General features: G+C 42.9%; 1 protein-coding gene across 1 annotated transcript; it reads left to right on the plus strand.

The window, feature by feature from the left end:
* Positions 1–87: 87 nt before the first annotated feature.
* Positions 88–10,730, plus strand: SOD2 (superoxide dismutase 2). The gene is made up of 5 exons (XM_074368058.1): positions 88–229; positions 612–814; positions 4,072–4,188; positions 5,925–6,104; positions 7,953–10,730. The coding sequence occupies exons 1-5, from the start codon at positions 207–209 to the stop codon at positions 8,096–8,098; spliced, it is 669 nt and encodes a 222-aa protein (XP_074224159.1). The 5' UTR covers positions 88–206; the 3' UTR covers positions 8,099–10,730.
* The last annotated feature ends 9,412 nt before the right edge of the window (positions 10,731–20,142 follow it).

Here is a 20,142-nt window from a genome sequence, read left to right on the forward strand (position 1 = left end):
AGCGTAGACCCTCGGACCTCGCACCCCCCCGCGCCTCCCTGGGGTGGGAGCGGCGAGCGCAGGGGGCGGGGCTGCGGCGGGCTCAGGGGGCGGGGCCGAGGCCGGCGGCAGTGTCCTTGTGGCGCGGCCCAGGACGCTGGCCCAAACGCGGCTGTCAGCGCGGCGCGGCGGCTTGATCTTCAAGAGACCTGCGGGCGGCGTCCACCATGTTGTGCCGGGCGGCGTGCAGGTGAGGCGCCGGGCGGCGGGCGCAGTGGGGATGCAGCCCTGGACCCGCGAGCGAAGGCCCCCGCTGCCTCCGCTGCCTCCGACTCTGCCTCCGGCCCGGGCCCACCCGCGGGGTCCAGGCCACCTTCGGGGTCCCGGCGTCGCGGGGCGGGGCTGGGAGGGCGGCCCGGCCTGAGCTCAGGTGTCGACCAAGCGCGTCCAGGTGCCGGCCGGGTGCGGGACCGCAGCGTTGGTTTAATGCTTCAAAGACTGGACGGCTAAAGAGCTAACGATAGAAAGCCCCCGGTGCGCAGGTGCCTCTAGCCCGGTCTGCGGAGACCGGCACGCGGGTTAAAGGGAGCTGCCCACGTAAGCGGATCGGTTTGTGTGTGCTCTCTTTGCAGCGCGAGCAGGAAGCTGGTGCCGGCTTTGGGGTCGCTGGGTTCCAGGCAGAAGCACAGCCTCCCCGACCTGCCCTACGACTATGGCGCCCTGGAGCCTCATATCAACGCCGAGATCATGCAGCTGCACCACAGCAAGCACCACGCGGCCTACGTGAATAACCTGAATGTCGCCGAGGAGAAGTATCAGGAGGCGCTGGAGAAGGGTAGGTGCCGGGCGGCCTGACATTGAGAAACTGGCTTCAGGGAAAAGTGGCAGCGAGGCGTGTCTCGGTAAAGACATGACCCTCCCTCCATTCAGTAGAACCGCTTCACGTGTTCGTGCATTGACTTAGGGGGCAGAATTCACATGGAGAATATCCGTTTTCTGGGGAACTGAGACAGGCTTGTATTTATCTGCTGATATTTGAGATTCAATGAAAATGTACTATGGAGTTAGTTTTTTTTCTTTCAAAAAAGAGCTCAGTTGACAAAACAGTAGTGCGTGGACCTTTTTGTGTTTTGCGTCTGGGGGTGTGTATGGGAATACTGTGTTTTAATGTTTCTATACAAAATAGTATTACACTTTCAATCTATTAGTTGATCAATGGTTTGCCCGAGGGAAGTAATTGACAGTCATGTTTCCAGACTGTACGTGTGGCATAAGCTATGCAGTTAAAAGCGTGTTTTTCTTAAGTGTATTTTTATTGAATTTCAGTCCTGTGACTTGTGTTGAGTAAGTTTTGGACAGTGATATCTTGTTGACTGGGGGCATCTAGTGGGAAAATGTAGTATTTCAGTCTGATTGTGTAAGAGGTAATAAGCAAAACAAAAAGAAGAGGAAGTTGCCACATTCTGGAAGCTTACTTGTGAAATCAGAAGAACTACAAATAGGGGGAAGAAAAAGTCTCCCAGTACGGGAAAAAGTTCTATGATTTAGGGAAAAACAAATGCGGGAAGTATGTGGTCATGATGAGAGGCTGGGGCAAATCCCAGTTGTGAAAGTATTTCCTGCAGGACATCTGACACCCATGGACCTTTCTCATAAGTGTGTTAAATATTGCTTAGCTTCAGCCCTTTTCTTGTGCAGTTGAAGCTTTACTTGCTTAATGAAAGCCATTGGGAAAAAAGCTTTACTATATTAAATTTACTATATTAATAAGTATTTGCAGAGCACTCCTTTATTTAAAAAATATTTTAGAAATCATTAAGGAGTTAATTTTTTTTCCTTTTTTTTTTTTTGGTGGGTGGAGGTAATTAGGTTTATTTATCTTAATGGAGGTGCTGGGGATTGAACCTAGGACCTCGTGCATGATAAGCATACGCTCTACCACTGTGCTATACACTTCCCCAAGGAGTTAAATTTTGTTTGAAAATTTGGGGAAAAAGAAGAGTATAAGGAAAATAACGTCATTGATCTTATCACATCTAAGTATCGTAAATACTTTTCAAAGAAAAGTACTTTTATCATGTTTAACAGTGGAAAAAAAACATTGAACTTCAGAAGAGTGTTCTTGAAAGCAGATATTAACTTCCACAACTTTATATTAAAATTTAAAAATGATTAAACTTTAAAAGATAGTGATTAAACACGTTCTCAATAAGCATGTTTCTTTCGCACTTGAAATATTTAGTTATTGCTGACTTATTAAAAAACAATATAAAGTTACATCTATTATTTTAGGGTGATTCTCCAAGAAAAATGAATAAGGGAAACACTGATCAGTCAGAACATTATTTTGTAAACATGACAACAACGACGAAAAGCTGACGTCTTAAACAACTCTCAGAGATTGTATTTAGATATCACCGGTCCTCCCCGCCTTACTGAATGGCTAAAAAGCTGGATGTTTCCTGTTTGAGAAAGCGGCAGTCCTTCCGTGTCTGAGCATGCGCACACCGTGGGACTCAAAGGCTTGCGGTTATGTAAACGCCCCGGGGCGGAGCTCGCTGTGGTTGCTGGCGCCCTTCACTTTGCCTCTGGGTGTCTTGTGAACCCCGAGCGCCTCATATGTATTGAACAACGGAATTCCCATTTTTCCTAATAGTTAAGTGAACCTGTGGCTTCACGAAGACATAGGAAAAAATATTTTATTTTGCCTACTTGTTGAGCAAGGCAGGAAAAAACGGCTTCAAACATGATACTCTTTTTAAGTATAGCTGTCAGAGGGTTTTTTTTCCCCCATGGAAACTACGCTCAGTATTCAAGAGTGCGTGCTACTTATGAGGCAGTATGTTGGGCGGCCGGGACAGGGCAGTGCGCGAGAGTCCTTGTCCTCCCTGGGGCTCTCCTTCCAGCAGGGAGGCAGGTGACCAAGTACAAATGGAGAATGCTGGGGCTTGTCAGTCCCATCGGGAAAAACAGCAGGGGAAGTGGTCTGGGAGAGGGTGGGGTTTGCCCATTTTATATTGTGCTTGGTGACCCTTATGATGAGGTTGACGGTTCAGAGGAGACTTGATGGAGAAGCGGGGGAGTGAACCACGAGGCTGCCTCCAGGAAGACTGTTCCCGCACAGTCAGTGGAAGCCCTAAGCTGGGAACATGCCAGGCTTATCATGTGAGCGCCAGGAGGCCGTTGTGGCCGGAGCTGGGCCGGTGAGGAGATGGAGAGTGTCGGCTGATGTGCACCTCTGTACCGATTGTGAGGACTTGGGGTTCACTCTGGAAAGAGCAGCCTTTGGAGGGGTTTGCCTGGAGATGTGCCATGATGAGTTCGGGGTCTAGAGGAGCCCTCTGGCCACTGTGTTGAGAATAGACTGTGGGGGGGCAGAGGTGGTAGCAGAATACCACTGAGAGACGGTGGCCTGCGAGCCCGGAGGGGGGGGGGGAGATGCTGCTGGTTGCATCAGAAGGAGGAGGAAGGGATGAGGTTCTGCACGTGTTTTAAAGGTGGAGCTGGCTATGCTGGTGGATGTGCTGCTGTTTTGGAGATGGGGTGTGAGAGAAGCAGCTGGCACTTCCTGAGATGGGGAAGGCCATTGGAGGAGTAAGTTTGGGGTTGCAAGTCAGTTCAGTTTTGAATCAGTTGAGTTGTTTTGTAACATTGAAATATTTCCCAGCGAATAGTTGTCTATTTAAACACTTTCCGTATCATCTATATAATAGGGGCCATATATTTTATAGCATTCTATTATTTCTCTTTGTTCTCTCCGTAATTTCATTTACTGAAATCTTTTATAACCAAGAAAACTGAGTTCTTTGAAGCCCAGGAGTGAATTTTCTACTAGCGTTGCTCCTCTGCTGACTTCTCAGTAGTTGTTTGGCACGTTATTAGTTGCACTGAGAATCCACTGAGACAAATATTTTTGGGAAGGTTATTTGTTTTTTTGAGAGGGTAGAATCTTGAAATTATGGAATTTTGAGACCAAGAGGGATGTTACAGATAAGCTGGTCCAATTATCTGACATTTTACGAAGAAATAGTGTATAGAATGGTTGAAAAGTAAGAATTAAAAAAAAAATGTGTTTGTGTTTTAACCTTTCAGGTGACATTACAGCTCAGGTAGCTCTGCAGCCGGCAATAAAGTTCAACGGTGGAGGCCATGTCAATCATTCCATTTTCTGGACAAACCTGAGTCCTAATGGTGGAGGAGAACCCAAAGGTCGGTTTCTACTAGGGCAACCTTAGCCCGTTTTGTGCACTATAGGAATGACGGTTGAATTCTTTAAGTTACCTGGCTTGTCCCTGAGATATTTTAATGGCATGTCTTTCACAGCAAGGAAGAACAGAAAGCTGTAACTTTCAAAGGGCACACAAGCGAGTGGAGAAGCCATTCAGGGAGTTACAGCATCAGATTTTATACACACACATACACACATAATGGCACGTATGCTGTCACCCTTTGGTTGAAATGTACTGTACTTCCCAGTAAGGACAGACTGAGAAACTTAGTTTTTAGAAAAGACGAGCCTTGACTTACCAGCCTAGGCCTTGGGGGAGGTGCTTAATCCTTCTGCACTTCACTTTCTTCATCTGTATGATACGGGGAGAATGGGGCTGTTTTGAGAGTTAAGTAAGTTATTATAAAATAATGCCTCTTGTTATTCTTTTACTACTCTACCTAATTGATAAAAAGTCAGTTGTCCCAGAAGATGGGGTTTTCCAGGACAACCGCAGGTAACGAGGGAGTACAGAGCTGATGGTCTTGTTCGCTCTGCTTGTTTACTTGACTTCTTGTGTCGCACGTGGAGGCCCAGGTGACTTTCATCATCCTCCCCACCCCAGGGAAGGCATGGGGCGTACATCTAGCTCTCCTTTGTATCTGGGCTCCTGACATGTACCCTAAGTTTCTGGGTGGTTTTTTGTTTGTTTGTGTATAATTATGTTATAGAAGGCATCTTATGCACTTAAAATAAGCAGTTTCATTTGGAAGTAAGGATGGATGGAGTAAGTATGGGAAACTGGATAGTTTATTTTTTCTGAATTAGGGCTTCAGACCGTGACTTAATACTTTTGAGGCTTTGTGAGTTACCAGAATATCAGATGCACCTGTATTCAGCTAACAGGTTTTGGTACTCCTGCCATTTTGTGTTATCTCTACCACTTTGTACTATCATTTCTTTCTTTTTTTCTTTTTTAATTTTTTGGGGGGCTTAATTAGGTTTACTTATTTATTTATTTTTAGAGGAGGTACTGGGGATTGAACCCAGGACCTTGTGTATGCTAAGCATGCGCTCTACCACTTGATCTATATACCCTCCCCCTATACTGTCATTTCTGCTTGTAATAGATGATTACTTTTAAACCAGATAGAGTAAGAGAAGTGATATTTTTGGCTTGGTTCATTTAGTTATGTGCTCAATCTAGAATTATATACTATATTGCTACAGAATAAAAAGGGAGATAGCTATTAAGGTGTGCCCATAGTGCACTGATAGAAGGTAGAATCACTCTTTAAAATAATATAATTGAGATAGGAAGGATCTGGGCTGCCTTGGAGAAGAAGCAGATAACAACCATAACGTTTTCTTCCCACACTGAGATAGAGCAGGTAGGGGAGAAGTCAAAGTAAAATTTCCTATTGAAGGGGGGAAAAAAAAGCTAATGAAAAATGTTATTTCTTTCCTTGTTGAAATAGAGTGAGTGAAGAAATCTCTCTTGTAATATGTTTCAGTAACAAACATGTGAGTTAAAATTGTGGGACCTTAATGACATTGGTGTCAGGGCAGGAGTAACACTGTTCTGTAGGCTCACTGGGTTGTGTAATATTTTCTGTATGTTGTCTGGTTGTATCTTGGGCCATATGATAGGAATGTTTGAATATGTATAATAGAATATTTTATTGTAATTGGTGCGATCTGTTGATTTGTGGATGTTTTTGGATTTTCTTTTAAATAGGGGAATTACTGGAAGCCATCAACCGTGACTTTGGTTCCTTCAGCAAATTTAAGGAGAAGTTGACCGCTGTATCCGTTGGCGTCCAAGGCTCGGGTTGGGGTTGGCTTGGTTTCAATAAGGAACAGGGACGCTTACAGATTGCTGCTTGTTCTAACCAGGATCCCTTGCAAGGAACAACAGGTTAGGTTTGAGAATTGTTACACATTTATTCAGAAGAGATGGTTCACTATAAAGTGTTTACCTTAAAATAAGGAAGACTAGTGCTGTTTAAACCTGTTCTGAGCAATATGAATCTGAGCATATCTTCACATGGGATTCCCAGAGTCTTGTGTGAGCAAAAATGCTGTGTAAGTCCTTGATGCTTTGTAAAATTCCACATGTAATACATTAACAAAAATGTTTGAAACATAAACTCTACTTCATTTGACAGAGAATTAGTTTCAGCTTACGTAATTAATTACATGCACTAAAATAAAAAACTAAAATTAGATAAACAACATGAAGGAGGAAAAGACGTATAGGCTGAATCTGACTCAGACCTTGGACCCTCATCCCCTCTGCTGAGCACTTGTGGTGAAACTGGAACCAGAGCTCCGGTTTTCAGACCTCTGCCTTTATGAAGCTGTTTGATATAGGAACAGATTTGGCTCAGACACTGCAAGCTGGGCTCACCAGATCCTTTTTTTATGTTGAGCCACATTGAAATAGAAGCTCTTTAGGAAACAGTCATGAGGCAAGTTAGCTGCAACTAACTTAACAAGTCATAAAGCAAGTTGGCTGGAACTTTGATGTAAGGTGGTGTCTTAACATCAATCAGCAGTGGGTCTCAGTCATATTGCTGCCTCTGCACATGTTAGGAGACTTGCCTACGTGACTCACTACCCTGGATGTTTTCAGGTTTAGCCAGAATCTCAATTTCTAAAAGCAACCAAAGATTTGTGAGCACAGTGCTATAGAGAGCCTGGTACCTGGCTGGAAGGGCTGTCATTGGCAGGTGAATCCTAGCTACACCTTGAAGAAAGCTCACTAGCATAGAAGTGAGTGAGAATTGTGGCAATTTATTTATGGGAAAAATCATTTATTAAGTTTGGGTACTTTAATTATTAATAATAAATTATTAGTGACATACTTCACAACTGATTAAGACATAGTGGTTGATGATTGTTTTCCAAGAGGAGAGCTTTCAGTTTGTGCGATTTTTTAAATGAATGTTTTATAGATATAACTCATTGTTCATGTACACAATTCAATTTTGGGAAACTGTATCTTTTTCTTTAGTCCTATTCAGTTTCCCTTGTTAACTTATTCTTTCTGTTAGTGTCTTTATAAATGCTCTGTATTCTCTACGACTAACATCAGCCCAGGGGAGGCGGGCAGGTGTCTCATACACCAGCCTCCCCTCCCGCCCTTGACCCAATGAGGACAGCTGAGAACTGGCTCTTGGATAAATCTGTTGTTTTTTTTGAGGGGTGGGGGGAATTAGGTTATTTAATTATTTGTTTTTGAGGGGTGGGGGAAGCAATTATGTTTATTTATTTTATTTTTAGTGGAGGTACTGGGGACTGAACCCAGGACCTTGTGCATGCTAAGCATGTGCTCTACCACTGAGCTATACCCTCCCCCTTATTTATCTGTTTTTAATGGAGGTAGTGGGGACTGAACCCAGGACCTTGTGCATGCTAGGCACACACTCTACTGCTGAGCTATACTTTCCCCCTAAATCTGTTGATATTTTAAGAACAGCATTTAAAATACTGTGGCTAATTGATTTTTCCTGTCTGTTTTAATTATTTTTTTTTTTACTATTTATCACATTTTCTTCCAAAGAGTAAAGTTTAAAATCTTTTGATAGGATCTTTATTCTTATGCTGATTTCTGATTTATACAACAAACGGGAAAATGGATGAGAACATTGTAAAGGGTAATTATTTTGTGTGTGTAGGATAATTAAAGTTTAAAGCGAGAAGACAGTGTTTTAGATTGAAACTCACCGTTTTTGCTTCTTTTCCCTTCTTTTCTTTCCCATAGGTCTTATTCCATTGCTGGGAATTGATGTGTGGGAGCACGCTTACTACCTTCAGTATAAAAATGTTAGACCTGATTACCTGAAAGCTATTTGGAATGTAATCAGCTGGGAGAATGTAACTCAGAGATACCTGGCGTGCAAAAAGTAGAGCGTCAGCCTTACCCTGAGTACACGGAGCTCCTTATGACTATAGTAGTGCAGAGTCCCGCGGTATACCAGTAAGCTGCTCTGTTGTAGCGTTTCTGAATGTAGCTTATTCAGATAACTGATAAAAATAATTTACTGCTAGGAGCAATTTCCTTTAAAATGTTGTTTTTAGGCAACTCTTTGAAAATGTTAAATGCTTTGTGTGATTTAGTCTTTCGATTGAGCAGCATTTTTTTCAGAGAGCTAAAGTAGCTAGGAGGTTATAATTGCCATCGTAAAACCATCAAAAATATTTCATCCTGGTATTGTTGGGGCCTCCAAGAAAGCCTTTCTAATACTGTCCTATTGCAGTTACAGAAAACCTAGTTTTTTTTTGCCCTAGTTGTTTAATAATAAAATACTACATTTATTTCCCAAGGGAAATACTCAGTTTTCTATTGAAAATTGACCTTTTTGTAAGTAATCCTCTGTCCGGTATTACTTCTGGCAGGTATCACCCAGTGGTCTTGAGTTACTTATGATCACATGTTACACAAGGTTAACACTAACCATTTTGTCATTAAAATAACTTGATTTTCAATTGAGAATTACTTGATTAGGAGAAGGAATTTTTCTGCAGAGAGAAAAACAAAAGCTTGTGAAATTTTGTCCTCAAACAGATGTGTTTCGTCTAAGTGCTCAAAATGGCTCAATTAGGATCTAGTTGATAAAATCAAGGAGGCCACGGGACACGTGGTCGGGCACTTGCCCCTCCTCTTTCAGGCCTGTCCATGAAGCGTCCTGCTCAGGAGAACCAGGCCAGGGTCAAGTCCTGCCTCCCCAAGTGGTAAGAGAAAAATTGGTTTCTGGATGCTGTCAGGAGCATGGCTCCCTCAGGAACATTTATTTTTCAAAGACTTGTTTTTGAGTTATTTTATCCATTTTGATGTTGTTCTTTTCCTCTAGAAAATGTACAGTCAGTATAGAAGTTTTATTAGTTTTTCCAGTAAAGGGAACACTATACCCGTAATACAAGGACGCAGCAGCCAAACTCTGTTCCTTTTTCGTTTTTGCAAATGGAGCTGTTAAACGCAGCAGGGGTCCTTTTTGTGTTTGGCTTAACATTGTCAGGCGTTCCATGTTCTTCCATCATCTTCCTCCTTATCTTCAGTGGCTGGATAATATTTTGTCAATTGGACATTTCCTAATATATTTCACAGTTCTGTTACTGAAGATGTCATTTGTTTCCAGTTGTTACTATTACCAACAATGCTGTTCTGAGCAGCCCTCCAAAGGTTTTACCTTCTATTGGAATATTTTCTCTATAGGTTTTTTTTCTTAAGCCTATTTAGTAACAGGATGTTTTCGCAAGTTTATTTTTATATGTAAAAATTTTCCCCCTAACTTTATTTTCGGTTTTTTTTTTAATGGAAAAATGGAGTAACTTAGCAGTTTCAATATTGAAGACTGAAGTTTTAAAAAAAATTTAAATTCAAGGTACTTTTAGAACTCAATTAGAAAAGTATTTAGGCTTTCTGAACGTCAACAGTATTGATGAGGATACTGGTAACTGTGTATGTGTTTATGCCCATAGATTGAAAGCACCAGGGAGACCGATTGCCTTCCTTATAAACCACAGTAAATGACTGTCCTGGAGCCCACCTGGGGGTCATGTGACTGCTGCTGACATATATTCTATATACACCCATATGTGTGCCTATATCCATAGACAAGGCAGTGGGCTCTGTAGATCATCGAGAAAAGTAGGACCTTTCTGCAAGATGGGCTTTTGAATACAAGTAGTCTTCTAGATCATGGTTTGTGTTGAACTAACAATGATATGCAGAGCCTACTGGTTTATGTAGAGCTTTTGGGCTTTTATTAAGCTTTAAGCTTTAAAAAAATTCAATGTTGAAATTTCTACGGGGCTCTATTTTTGCTTTGACTGTATGTTCTGAGAACAAGGGAAAGCGCACTGTCCTTCCCTAAGGTTTGGTTTTTCCTCCCCGTTGGATAGATTTTTAAGAGACCAACATACAGAGTGAAGATTTTAATCATCTAGCAGGAGGATCTAAGATCCTATTCAGCCCTGTTTTTCATCACAGAAAAGAAATAGGAAAGGTAAAACAGCCGTTTCTTCTGGAAAGAACAAGTATTGTTCATCCAGGAAGGTTTTTTGTTGCTGAATCCGCAGTGTCTGCTCTAGTCGTAAATGTGCTTCAGAAACTTTAGCGAGATTAGCGCTGCAGGGAAACAGGATGCAAAACAAACACTGAGATAGTATGTATTGCTTGAACTGCCCTGTAGTAATTAAGCTCTGATACTGAGAAGTTACAACTTCACTGCACACCTCAGATTCATGGTTCTAGAAGGAGATTTGATTATCTGTTGAGTACCTTTAAAAAGTAACACCAAAATCATAAAATTAAGATTGATGCCTGCTGTCATTATTTCCTGTTTTAATTTCAGGGGAATTCCTGTTTGGGAAAGTTATTACATGATTGTTTTATAAATTGGTGTCATTTTCAGGCTTACCCTAATGATCCCAGCAAGCTAATGTCCTGTCTCCTAAGATATGCATGGTACCTACTAAAAATCCTGTAAGTTCCTGGATAGTTTTCACTAATTATTCATTAAAGAAGCATTTATTTTCATATTGTGTGACTTCTTTGACTGTTAATAAAAGAATCTTCATTATCAAAAGGGGCCTGTACTAAGCACGTGTTTTTAAACGTTTATAATCCTACAATGCTTTATCATTTTTACTGTAGGAAAGAAATAATAAATGCTAGGGGGTGGAAATTTTACTCGTAAAACCCAGAAGGCATGTGAATTGTACCTCCGGTCACATCTGTAGTAACATCATCTGATAATGTCACAAGGTAGAATTTTACATGCTAAATTAGGAAGTTATCATAACATCTTAGAACATTAACCAAACATAGAATATTGCCTTACCTCTGGAGAAGAAAGAAGGAATTTGATTTTATTGCAAGTTGTATTTTCCATAAAGTTCCCGACCGGTGGTGTTTTATTCACTCTGGTGTTGGGGAGTAGGAGGTTAGCTGTGCCACTGTCCCTGGGCCGCTGTGGCAGCCGACCCTTGAACAATGCTGGGGGCGGGGAGATAGGGGCACTAACCCTCTGCACAGTCAAAAATCTGCATATAACTTACGGTTGGCCTCTGACCAGCTGCTGCTTGTGTAGTACTGTATGTGTTTATTGAAAAAAAATCTGCGTATAAGTGGGCCTATGTAGTTCAAACATGTACTCGAGGGTCAACTATATATTCTTGGGAAGCAAAGGGAGGTTCGCCTGTGTTTGGTAGTCTTTATAAGTCCACTTGTGCTTATAATAGTAATGAATGCTTTTCTCAAGATGCTTTTGGAACACTTCTTGAAAAAAAATAAGATGTCCTGACAGTTTGAAAGGGAGGGAGAACGAATGCCTTTGACTTCCTGCTTTTCGTCAGCCGCTTCGCTTGGAGCATGTCCTGTTGCTGCACCCAGTGCTTCACGCACAACGTGGCTGTAATTCCATGCTTCCTCTGCTCCCGTTAAAACGTGAGCTGAGCTCCAGGAAGGCCCAGGACAGAAAATTCTTTATCATTTGCATGTCTTTGGTATGGAGCATACAGTTCTGGGCCTATACTCAGACATTTTTATTAAATAATGTGATTTAATAGAGCATTATAATACTGTAAATACAGGTATCCCCAAGGCTCAGAAGTTAATGTACCAAAACCCACAAAGCTGTCTGACACCACAGTGCGAGGGCCTTTGCCTGTGCGGGGAAGGAGCAGTGGGTTGGTACTGGGGGGCCTGGGCCCTGGTCCTGGCGCTTCCACTCAGCACCTGTGTGATGCCCGTCAGCATTCCTGATTCTGGTTCTTTTCCTTTCGTGGAAAGTGTTGGGTTTGGCGAGATGATCTCAGGTGGCCAACTCTAGTATTTTATGGATTTATTTGTGTTACGAATAAAATTATGGTGCCAAATGGACACTGATGATATTAAATGGTCATGTCATTTACAAAAGGCGTTCACTTTTTATCCTTTAAACAAAGGTTCTCCAACCAATAGCATACTTGCTGGTAATGCTCTCAGCTGGTTCCATCTTTCACTGGGGCTCAAGGAGGAAGTTGGGAGGAAGAAAACCATGTAAGTCTTTAGCTCCCAGCCCCCATCACACAGAAGGAACACCAACAGCAGTGGTTCACACTAACGCTCGTGCTGGCAGGGAGTGGCACAGCACAGGTGTGCCCGGGCTGCCTGGGTTTACCCCAGTTCCATCACTGTGCTTTTAGGGTAAATGCTGGTTGCTGTACTGAGAACCCCTAAATGAATACATTCTAGATGTCATTTCTCTCATATGAAGCTCCAAGCACTTGATCTGGTTGATGGTCCACTCTCCTATTAGTGACTCACATACCCAGGCTTCTAGGGAGCCCCCCCGCCCCCCATTTTAAATATATGTTGTGGGTTCGTCACCAGTTGTGGGTTCTGGCCAGCAGAAGTCCCACCGAGACGGAATGATTTACTCAAGACTGGAAAAAGTCAAGAGAGCCAGAGGGAGTTGGGAGCCAACTCCAGGAGCCTCTCAAATCTCCCATATTTATTGAGTACAGTCAAAGGAGGAATGCAGGAATTTAGGGAAGGACAGGGTGGGATCACAATGAGTACAAAGGCTTTGTTTATTGTTGGTGTTCGGCTCAAGGTCAGAAGACCCTTTTTGGTGAATCATGTTCGTGTTGAGCCTTTGAGCTTATCAGGGCTGAACGTGTGAGAATCAGCTGCTTAACAGCTTGGACTCAGGCGGCTGTGCCTGTCTTAGGTGGCCCCCTCAGGGGGGCTTACCTGTCCTCGGCTAACCAGCCTTCTCACCTCTGAGTCTGCAGCTTTTTATAAGTTGTTTACCATTCCAGCCCAAGGCTGTTTTGGGGATAGAAGACTAACAGCAGGCACGCCCAGCGTTTATAGCCGGGGGCCTGGGTCATTGCTAAAACCTCAAGGCAGTTACTAAGCACAGCTTCTTTAAGGAGATAAGCGCCTGGGATCTGTTACAATTTGTTAACCCAATCATGGGCTCCCACAATATGGCTTCCAGGGTTCCTGTGCGTGTCAGCAGCAAGCTGGCGGCGGGGGAGAGGCGAGGAGAGTTGCTCACATGTCGCTGGCTGCAATCTAATCATAGAGCATGCAGGGGACGCTGGTGGGAAACGCAGTCCTGTGTGTCCAGGACAAAGAACCCGGCTGTGCTGAGCAGGTCACCTGGCTCAGCACAGCGTGCCTTCTGGACCCCAAATCTGTGTTTCATTCTCGTTTTTAGAATCCTTATCCCCTTTCTGAGGGAAGCAACCCGAAGTCTACATCTCTCGTCTCTCGCTGTTTGGGATTTGGAAGTAGTCAGCTTTCCCAACCCCTGAGGCTCCACATTTCTGAACTATGTTCCCTTTCATTTCTGTTTGCAGACCGAGTCGTTCTTTTGTTAAGGCTCCCGTAACATCTCGCTAAAGGAGGAGACAGTTGACTACACACAGTGTCAGTCTGGTTCTTCCCGAACGCTCCAGAGCCACGGCGGCCCTGCCTCTCCCGTTACTGCAGGGAACAGCTCTGCCCCATGATTTGTGGCTGGGAGACACAGCTTTCCATCTTTTCAGCTCCTGATACCGATTTTCTCACTGCCCACTAACGTCACGTAGTTTGAATTTTCTGCTGGGCCATCACCTACTTCAAGGTCTTAATATTTGAATTAATTTGGCAACCAACAAACTGTCGCTTTGACAACAACCCCCTAATATATAACGGCTCAAATACAGTAGATTATTTTCCACTCATGTTAAATTTGTAAGTGTTTCGGGTTTGCAGGGAGCTTTCCTCCAGGTGGTGATTTGAGGATCCAGGCTCTTTGGCTCTTACTGCTTGGCTGGCTCAGTAAGTGCCATCCAAGGCAGCTCTTGTCGCTGTCACTGGGCCTGTGGAGTGTGAACCAGTGTGAGGAGTGCACGTGTGAGGTTTTATGGGCCAGGCCTGGATGGTGGATGTGTTCTGCTCAGTTTCACTGGTGACCACAGTGTGCTAACTGCAAGGGAGGCTGCGGCTGGAGTCTAGCTCCGCTCCTGTGCCCGGGAAGGAGAGGAAACAGCCGTCTCTCTACTGCTTTGGGACTTGGAGTAACTTATGTGACATCTCTGTTCCTCCGTTTCCTCAGCTGGCAGTAATGCGTTTCTGTGAGCTTACACGGTCAGGCATGAACTGGGCACTGTGAGCCGCAGATATAATAGCAGAGGTTTCACACGTCTTTCCAATTTTTGTCTTGTCCAATTCAGCCACCCTGCGGAGAAGGCAGAGGGAATGCACCCTCAGGGACAGATTCGTACGTCGCAGGCCCGGCCTCAAATGGCCCCTTCTGGGATCCCCTGGTGTTCTTCCCACAACAGTGCGTGATGTTCCGAAAGAATACCTTTATTTGTACGTTCTAAGTCGGAGCCAGGGAGACGCTTCTTCATTTAGGAAAAAGCTGAAATTCCCTGATCTAATAAAGTAATTCCACCAATGTTTTGATTTCCTTTTCCACCTACATGTTTAAAATATATCCTTCCATTTTCTTCCCGGGTACAAAGCATATAATTACTTACAAAGCAATTTTTTCCTCTAAAAAGCTTATTTTTATTAGTTGTCTTTCTATGAGAATGTCTGGGAGAAGCCAAAAGTGAAAACCCCCTATTTCTCCACCCGCCCCCCTAAAAACAGAGCAGGTGGGAAAGGGTGTGTGGCTTTAATTTTTAATTTTTCAGACTTACCACCGAATAGTTAAGGAATAAGATGACTTACATGGTTACTGTAAGCAAATGGATATTTCTTTTGGGTTGAAAGTGAGCTATTTCAGACAAGATGAGATATTCTGGCCTGTGCGGGTGTGTACTCTGACCCGTTTTCTCACGCTGGGCATCCCAACCTCCTCTCACATAGCAACAGCCCTTCTCCAGGGCTTTCTCCATCAGCTGTGCCTTCTTTTCCTTCACTCATCAACCCAGATCTAGGAATGGACTCATGGTGCTCTTCCTTCCAAGACAAACTCCTGAAAGCAGTTGTCTCAGTGCTTTGTCACCCCCTATCCTCACGTCACACTGCCACATTCAGAGTTCTGCCGTTAGTGATCCAGCATCAGGGCCAGTGTGTGCTGGACATTGTGGTGAACATTTATAGCTTCACCAGAAACGTTCATCACAGACTCATCTGTCCAGCGACGGTCCGAGGGTAGGTACAGCTCAGTGGTGGGGTGCATGCCTAGCATGCATGAGGTTATGGGTTCAATCCCCAGTACCTCCAGTTAAATAAAAGAAGTAATAAATAAGTAAACTAATTACCTCCCCCAGGAAAAAAAAAAGAGCAAATAAGAATACAATGTCCAGCGACGGTCCGCGTTCTAGTGATGGTCCCCTGTCCCAGCGTGAGTGGATCAGGGTTCTTCTCTCCAATTTTTTTTTTAGCTAATGTTTGGTGATATATTTATTTAATTTTTTTGGTGGGGGGCGTAATTAGCTTTATTTATTTATTGAAGTATAGTCAGTTTACAATGTTGTATCAATTTCTGGTTACAGCATAATGTTTTAGTCATACATACACATACACATATTCTCTTCCATGTTCTTTTTCATTATAGGTTACTACAAGTATTTATTTATTTTAGTTTTATTTCTTTTAGTGGAGGTACTGGAGATTGAACCCAGGACCTCGTGCATGTTAAGCATGTGCTCTACCACTGAGCTACACCCTCGCCCCCTCTTCTCTCCAGTTTTTAAGATTAGAATTTTAAAAAATAGTTGGTTCTACTCTTCATTGCTTGAAACTATAAAATGTCTTTCCTTTGTTTAACCAAATCCATCTCAGTCCTGTCTTGCTCATTCGTGTCATCTTAGAGAAACTTTACACAAGTAATGATGCCAAAGTACCACCCACGAAAGACTGATTCAAATGGTCAAAGCATGAGTATAGTTTAAAAAAATTTTCCAGGTGACTGGTGACTGTAATGTGCACCGAGGGTCGAAAATGCTGAAGAGAGCCCGCTTGTGACAGAAAAAGACCAGCCTAGAGAAGCAGAGACTGGAGTAAATATGTATGTGTTTAGCATTTTGTCCTGGTGCAGGGCTGCTGGAGATGGGTGTCTGCGGCCTCTGCGTCTCTGCACCCACGCAGGGCCACCTCTGCCCGCGGGAGGGTGCGCTCCCCACCAAGGCCTAGAGCTATTGCTGGGAAGTGGCCGCTCAGCCAGGCACTACTTTCCAAGCCTCCCTTACATCTAGAAGGGGCCTCATGGCTGGGTCCGTGCTGTGAGCAGAGGTGGATGAGGAGGGTAAGCCTTCTTAACCTCTTCGTGCCCCTTCCACTGGCTCGCTGGGCAGGAGCACTACTGTTTGGAAACCACTTTTAAAAAATATGGCACAGGCATGAAGAGAAGAAATTCATATCCTCGAATCACTGCTTTGAAGAGAGCTTCAAGATCAAGGACACCCAGATTATGCCAGGAAGAAATAACGTTTAAGATATAAAAGGCATAGAAATGTGGGCATTTGTTGCAGCAACTGACATTACTCTAATAGCCCAGTGGCCTTCCTCTGTTGTCTGATACACCATACTACCCTGTTCATCTGGGGGAACAACTTCTCTTCACCCCATAGGGCTTGGTTGGTCTGTCTATTCCTGTGCTCTGCCCCCTCCCCTCCCTACTTTGGTCCAAAGGTGGGCTCATGAACCAGACTAGTCAAGTTCTCCATTTTTAGGGGTGCATGAAAAGTCCACAGTTTACATTAAAGTTCACTCTTGGTTTTGTATGATCTACAGGTTTGGACAAATGTGCAATGATGAACCTGTCATTATAGTATCATACAAAATAGAGTCACTGCCCTAGAAGTCCTATTCATCTCCTCCCTGCAATCCCCTGGCAGCCACTGATTGTTTTTTTTTTTTTTTTAACTCTCTCCATAGTTTTGCCTTTTCCAGAATGTCATAGTGTTGGAATCGTACAGTAGGTAGCATTTTCAGATCAGCTTCTTTCACATAGTAAAGTGCATTTAAGTTTCCTCCATGTCTTCTCATGACTTGATAGCTCATTTCTTTTTAGCTCTGAAATAATAGTCTATTGTCTGGATGGACCACAGTTTATTCATCTATTCATCTACTGAATGCTTCTGAATTTTGGCGATTATAAACAGTGCTGCTATAAACATCTTCGTGCAGGTTTTTGTGTGGATGTAGATTTTCAACTCAGTGCTTGCTGGATCATATAGAAAGAGCACGTTTAGTTTTGTAGAAAAGGAGTTAAAAAATGAAAAAAAAAAAAAGCTTTTAGAAGGTTAAATGTTCACCCTACCATAGGGAGAATCCTACCAGTAACCAGGGCCTCTGCATATGATCAGCAAGCTGTGTCCTTGTCCAGGAGGGTGTGTGCTGGGCTGAAATGCAGCCTTTCTCCTGCCCGGTGGGCAACTGCATCAGCTTGGCTCCCACAAAGCTGTCCTAGGAGCTGGCTTAGGTCTTGTTAGCAGTCCTCTCTCTCCTTGGGGCCTGGCCTGGTACCCTATTCTTGGAGCCAGATCTCTCATTTTTTCTCTTGCCTAGAAAAATTCTTCTTCTCCAAGGCTGCAGGGGGTGAAATGGGGGATTGAAGAGTTTTTGTACCACTTAAGTGTATCCCTGTTACCAAGTTCAAACTCATTCTGCTCGCTGCACGACAGGCCAATAAGTCTGGAGACGAGGTGTTGGGGGAAGGAATAATGACTTTATTCAGAAAGCCAGCAGACCGAGAAGATGTGGGACCAATGCTCTAGAGAATCATCTTTCCCAAGCCAGAATTCATGCTCTTTTTATACAAAAAGGGAAGGGGGTGTGGTTGGTTGGTGCAAACTTTTTGGTGTTGGAATCCTTTGTCCTTGCAGCTGGCCTGTAGGCTAGGTCATGATGCTCCTATAAACCCCCAACAAGACAAATGTTATTCTCTGTTCTGCAACTTTTTATCTCTATATGAATGGAAAAGTGTTCTACCATTAAAGGTTAGAGCTTTGACTGTGGTCTACCCTGTATATTTCAGGCTATAAGCAACGCTCTTTTACAGAAGGTGCAGAACGAACACGACTAAGCACAGGAAACAGAGCATGGGGTTAGAGCTAGAGGAAGATCTCATATGGAGTCAATTTGTTCTTTCCTATTACATCTTTTCCTCTTAAATTTTCCATTCACCCTGGACTCATCTGTAACCCAAAGAGCCATCTGCCTGCTCTGAGTCTCAGATTTAATTCGTATGCAGCCCTCTCTCAAGGTTAAAGGGCCTGTTTCCCTTGCTCTCCAACAGCCTTTAAAAGTCAATCCCCTTTAAAAGATTTATTCCTCCCCTGTCCAAGGGAAACCTCAGGATTTTTCTTTTCTTATTACCCTAAATATACATCCTCTAAGCCAGCAGGTGGCAGTATTTCCATGCTTTTCTCCTCTCCAAGCACCGCTAAAAACAGGATTTATGTTTATATTAACCAGAGTGGGTTGGAACAGTATTAAAGAAGGTTTCCCCTGCCTTCCTCCACCCGAAAGAAGCACATTACCTTGTCGGTTCTGTCCACTTGAGAACAGATAATTTTCACTTTTTTTATTTTCAACGTTTAAAATCTTTTGATTTTGAAACCATCTCAAATTTGCATAAAAATTGCAATTATAATACAAGAACCTTAGCTTCTTCAGGATATTTTGAGAGTAAGTTGTTAACGTGAAGCCCCATCACTACCGAAGACTTTATATGTATTTCTTGCAAACAAGGGCATTCTCCTACATAGGCACTAGATGGCCTTCCAAGTCAGAACGTTAACAATTACACGGTCCTATCCTGCAATATTCAGACACCTTTCAAGTTTCACTCCTTGTCCCAATAATGCCTTTTATAGCAAAAGGATTTAGTCCAGAATCACCATCGTATTTAGACATCATGTCTTCTGCCTTAGATGCTGCTGTGGTGTAGATGGACAGTCCTCATGTCACAGATCCTGTGCAAAGGGTGACACAGGGAAGAACACTCCTTTCTTAGTTTTGTACATCTGATCCATTTGGATAGGGTCTGTGGCCTACATGTATGGTCTTGTACAGGCTCCAAATAGGAAGCTTCTAAATTTGCCAGAGGTGAGTTCCTATGGTATGTCGATTTCAGTCACTATTATCACCTCTCTTTCTTACTCACCTGAAAAATAATTCCCTTCAGGCAAGAGCTTGTGCTGCATATTTTTTCCTTTCTCCCCTCAAATCCTTTGTTCTGATTTATTTAAGATCCCGGAATGCCACATTCAGTTTTCAGACATTTTCCCCGACTGCAGTTGAAGAAAACCATGTGTGGGTGTCAACTGTGATGTTGCTTTATTTAAAAAATAATGAAGTATAGTTGATTTACAGTTTCAGGGTGTACAGCAAAGTGGTTCAGTTTTTTTATGTGTGTATATATATTCTTTTTCAGATTCTTTTTGGTTATAGTTTATTACAAGATATTGTATATAGTTCCCTATGCTATATAGTAGATCCTTGTTGTTTATCTATTTTATATATAGTAGTGTGTATCTGCTAACCCCAAACTCTTAATTTATCTCTCCCTCCCCATTTCTCCTTTGGTAACCATAGTTCGTTTTCTATGTATGTGAGTCTGTTTTGCAAATAAGTTCATTTGCATCATTTTTGTAGATTCCTCATACAAGTGATATTATATGATATTTGTCTTTCTCTGTCTGACTTACTTCACTTAGTATGATCATCTCTAGGTCAATCCATGTTGCTGAAACTGGCATTATTTCTTTCTTTTTAATGGATGAGTAATATTCCACTGTATGTATACACCACATCTTCTTTATCCATCCGTCTGTTGGTGGACACTTAGGTGTGATGTTGCTTTTTGATTTGGTTTCCTCCACTTCCTGCCAAGGAGTTTTTTCCCATGAGAAGGTAATCAGATTTGTGTAGGTTCTATGTCTCAATTCTTATTTCTTTAAATATTTCACTTGTTTCTTATTTCTTTAAATATTTCACTTCTTTCTTCCATCCA

The sequence above is a fragment of the Camelus bactrianus genome, chromosome 8, assembly GCF_048773025.1.
Source record: "Camelus bactrianus isolate YW-2024 breed Bactrian camel chromosome 8, ASM4877302v1, whole genome shotgun sequence".
In the NCBI taxonomy this organism is placed as follows: Eukaryota; Metazoa; Chordata; class Mammalia; order Artiodactyla; family Camelidae; genus Camelus; species Camelus bactrianus.

Excerpts from the sequence above, each read along its gene's own strand:
- SOD2 (XM_074368058.1), top strand. The coding sequence starts at position 207 with ATGTTGTGCCGGGCGGCGTGCAG. Across the intron at positions 230-611 it reads TTGTGCCGGGCGGCGTGCAG|CGCGAGCAGGAAGCTGGTGC; the intron begins GTGAGGCGCCGG and ends CTCTCTTTGCAG. Across the intron at positions 4,189-5,924 it reads TGGTGGAGGAGAACCCAAAG|GGGAATTACTGGAAGCCATC; the intron begins GTCGGTTTCTAC and ends TCTTTTAAATAG.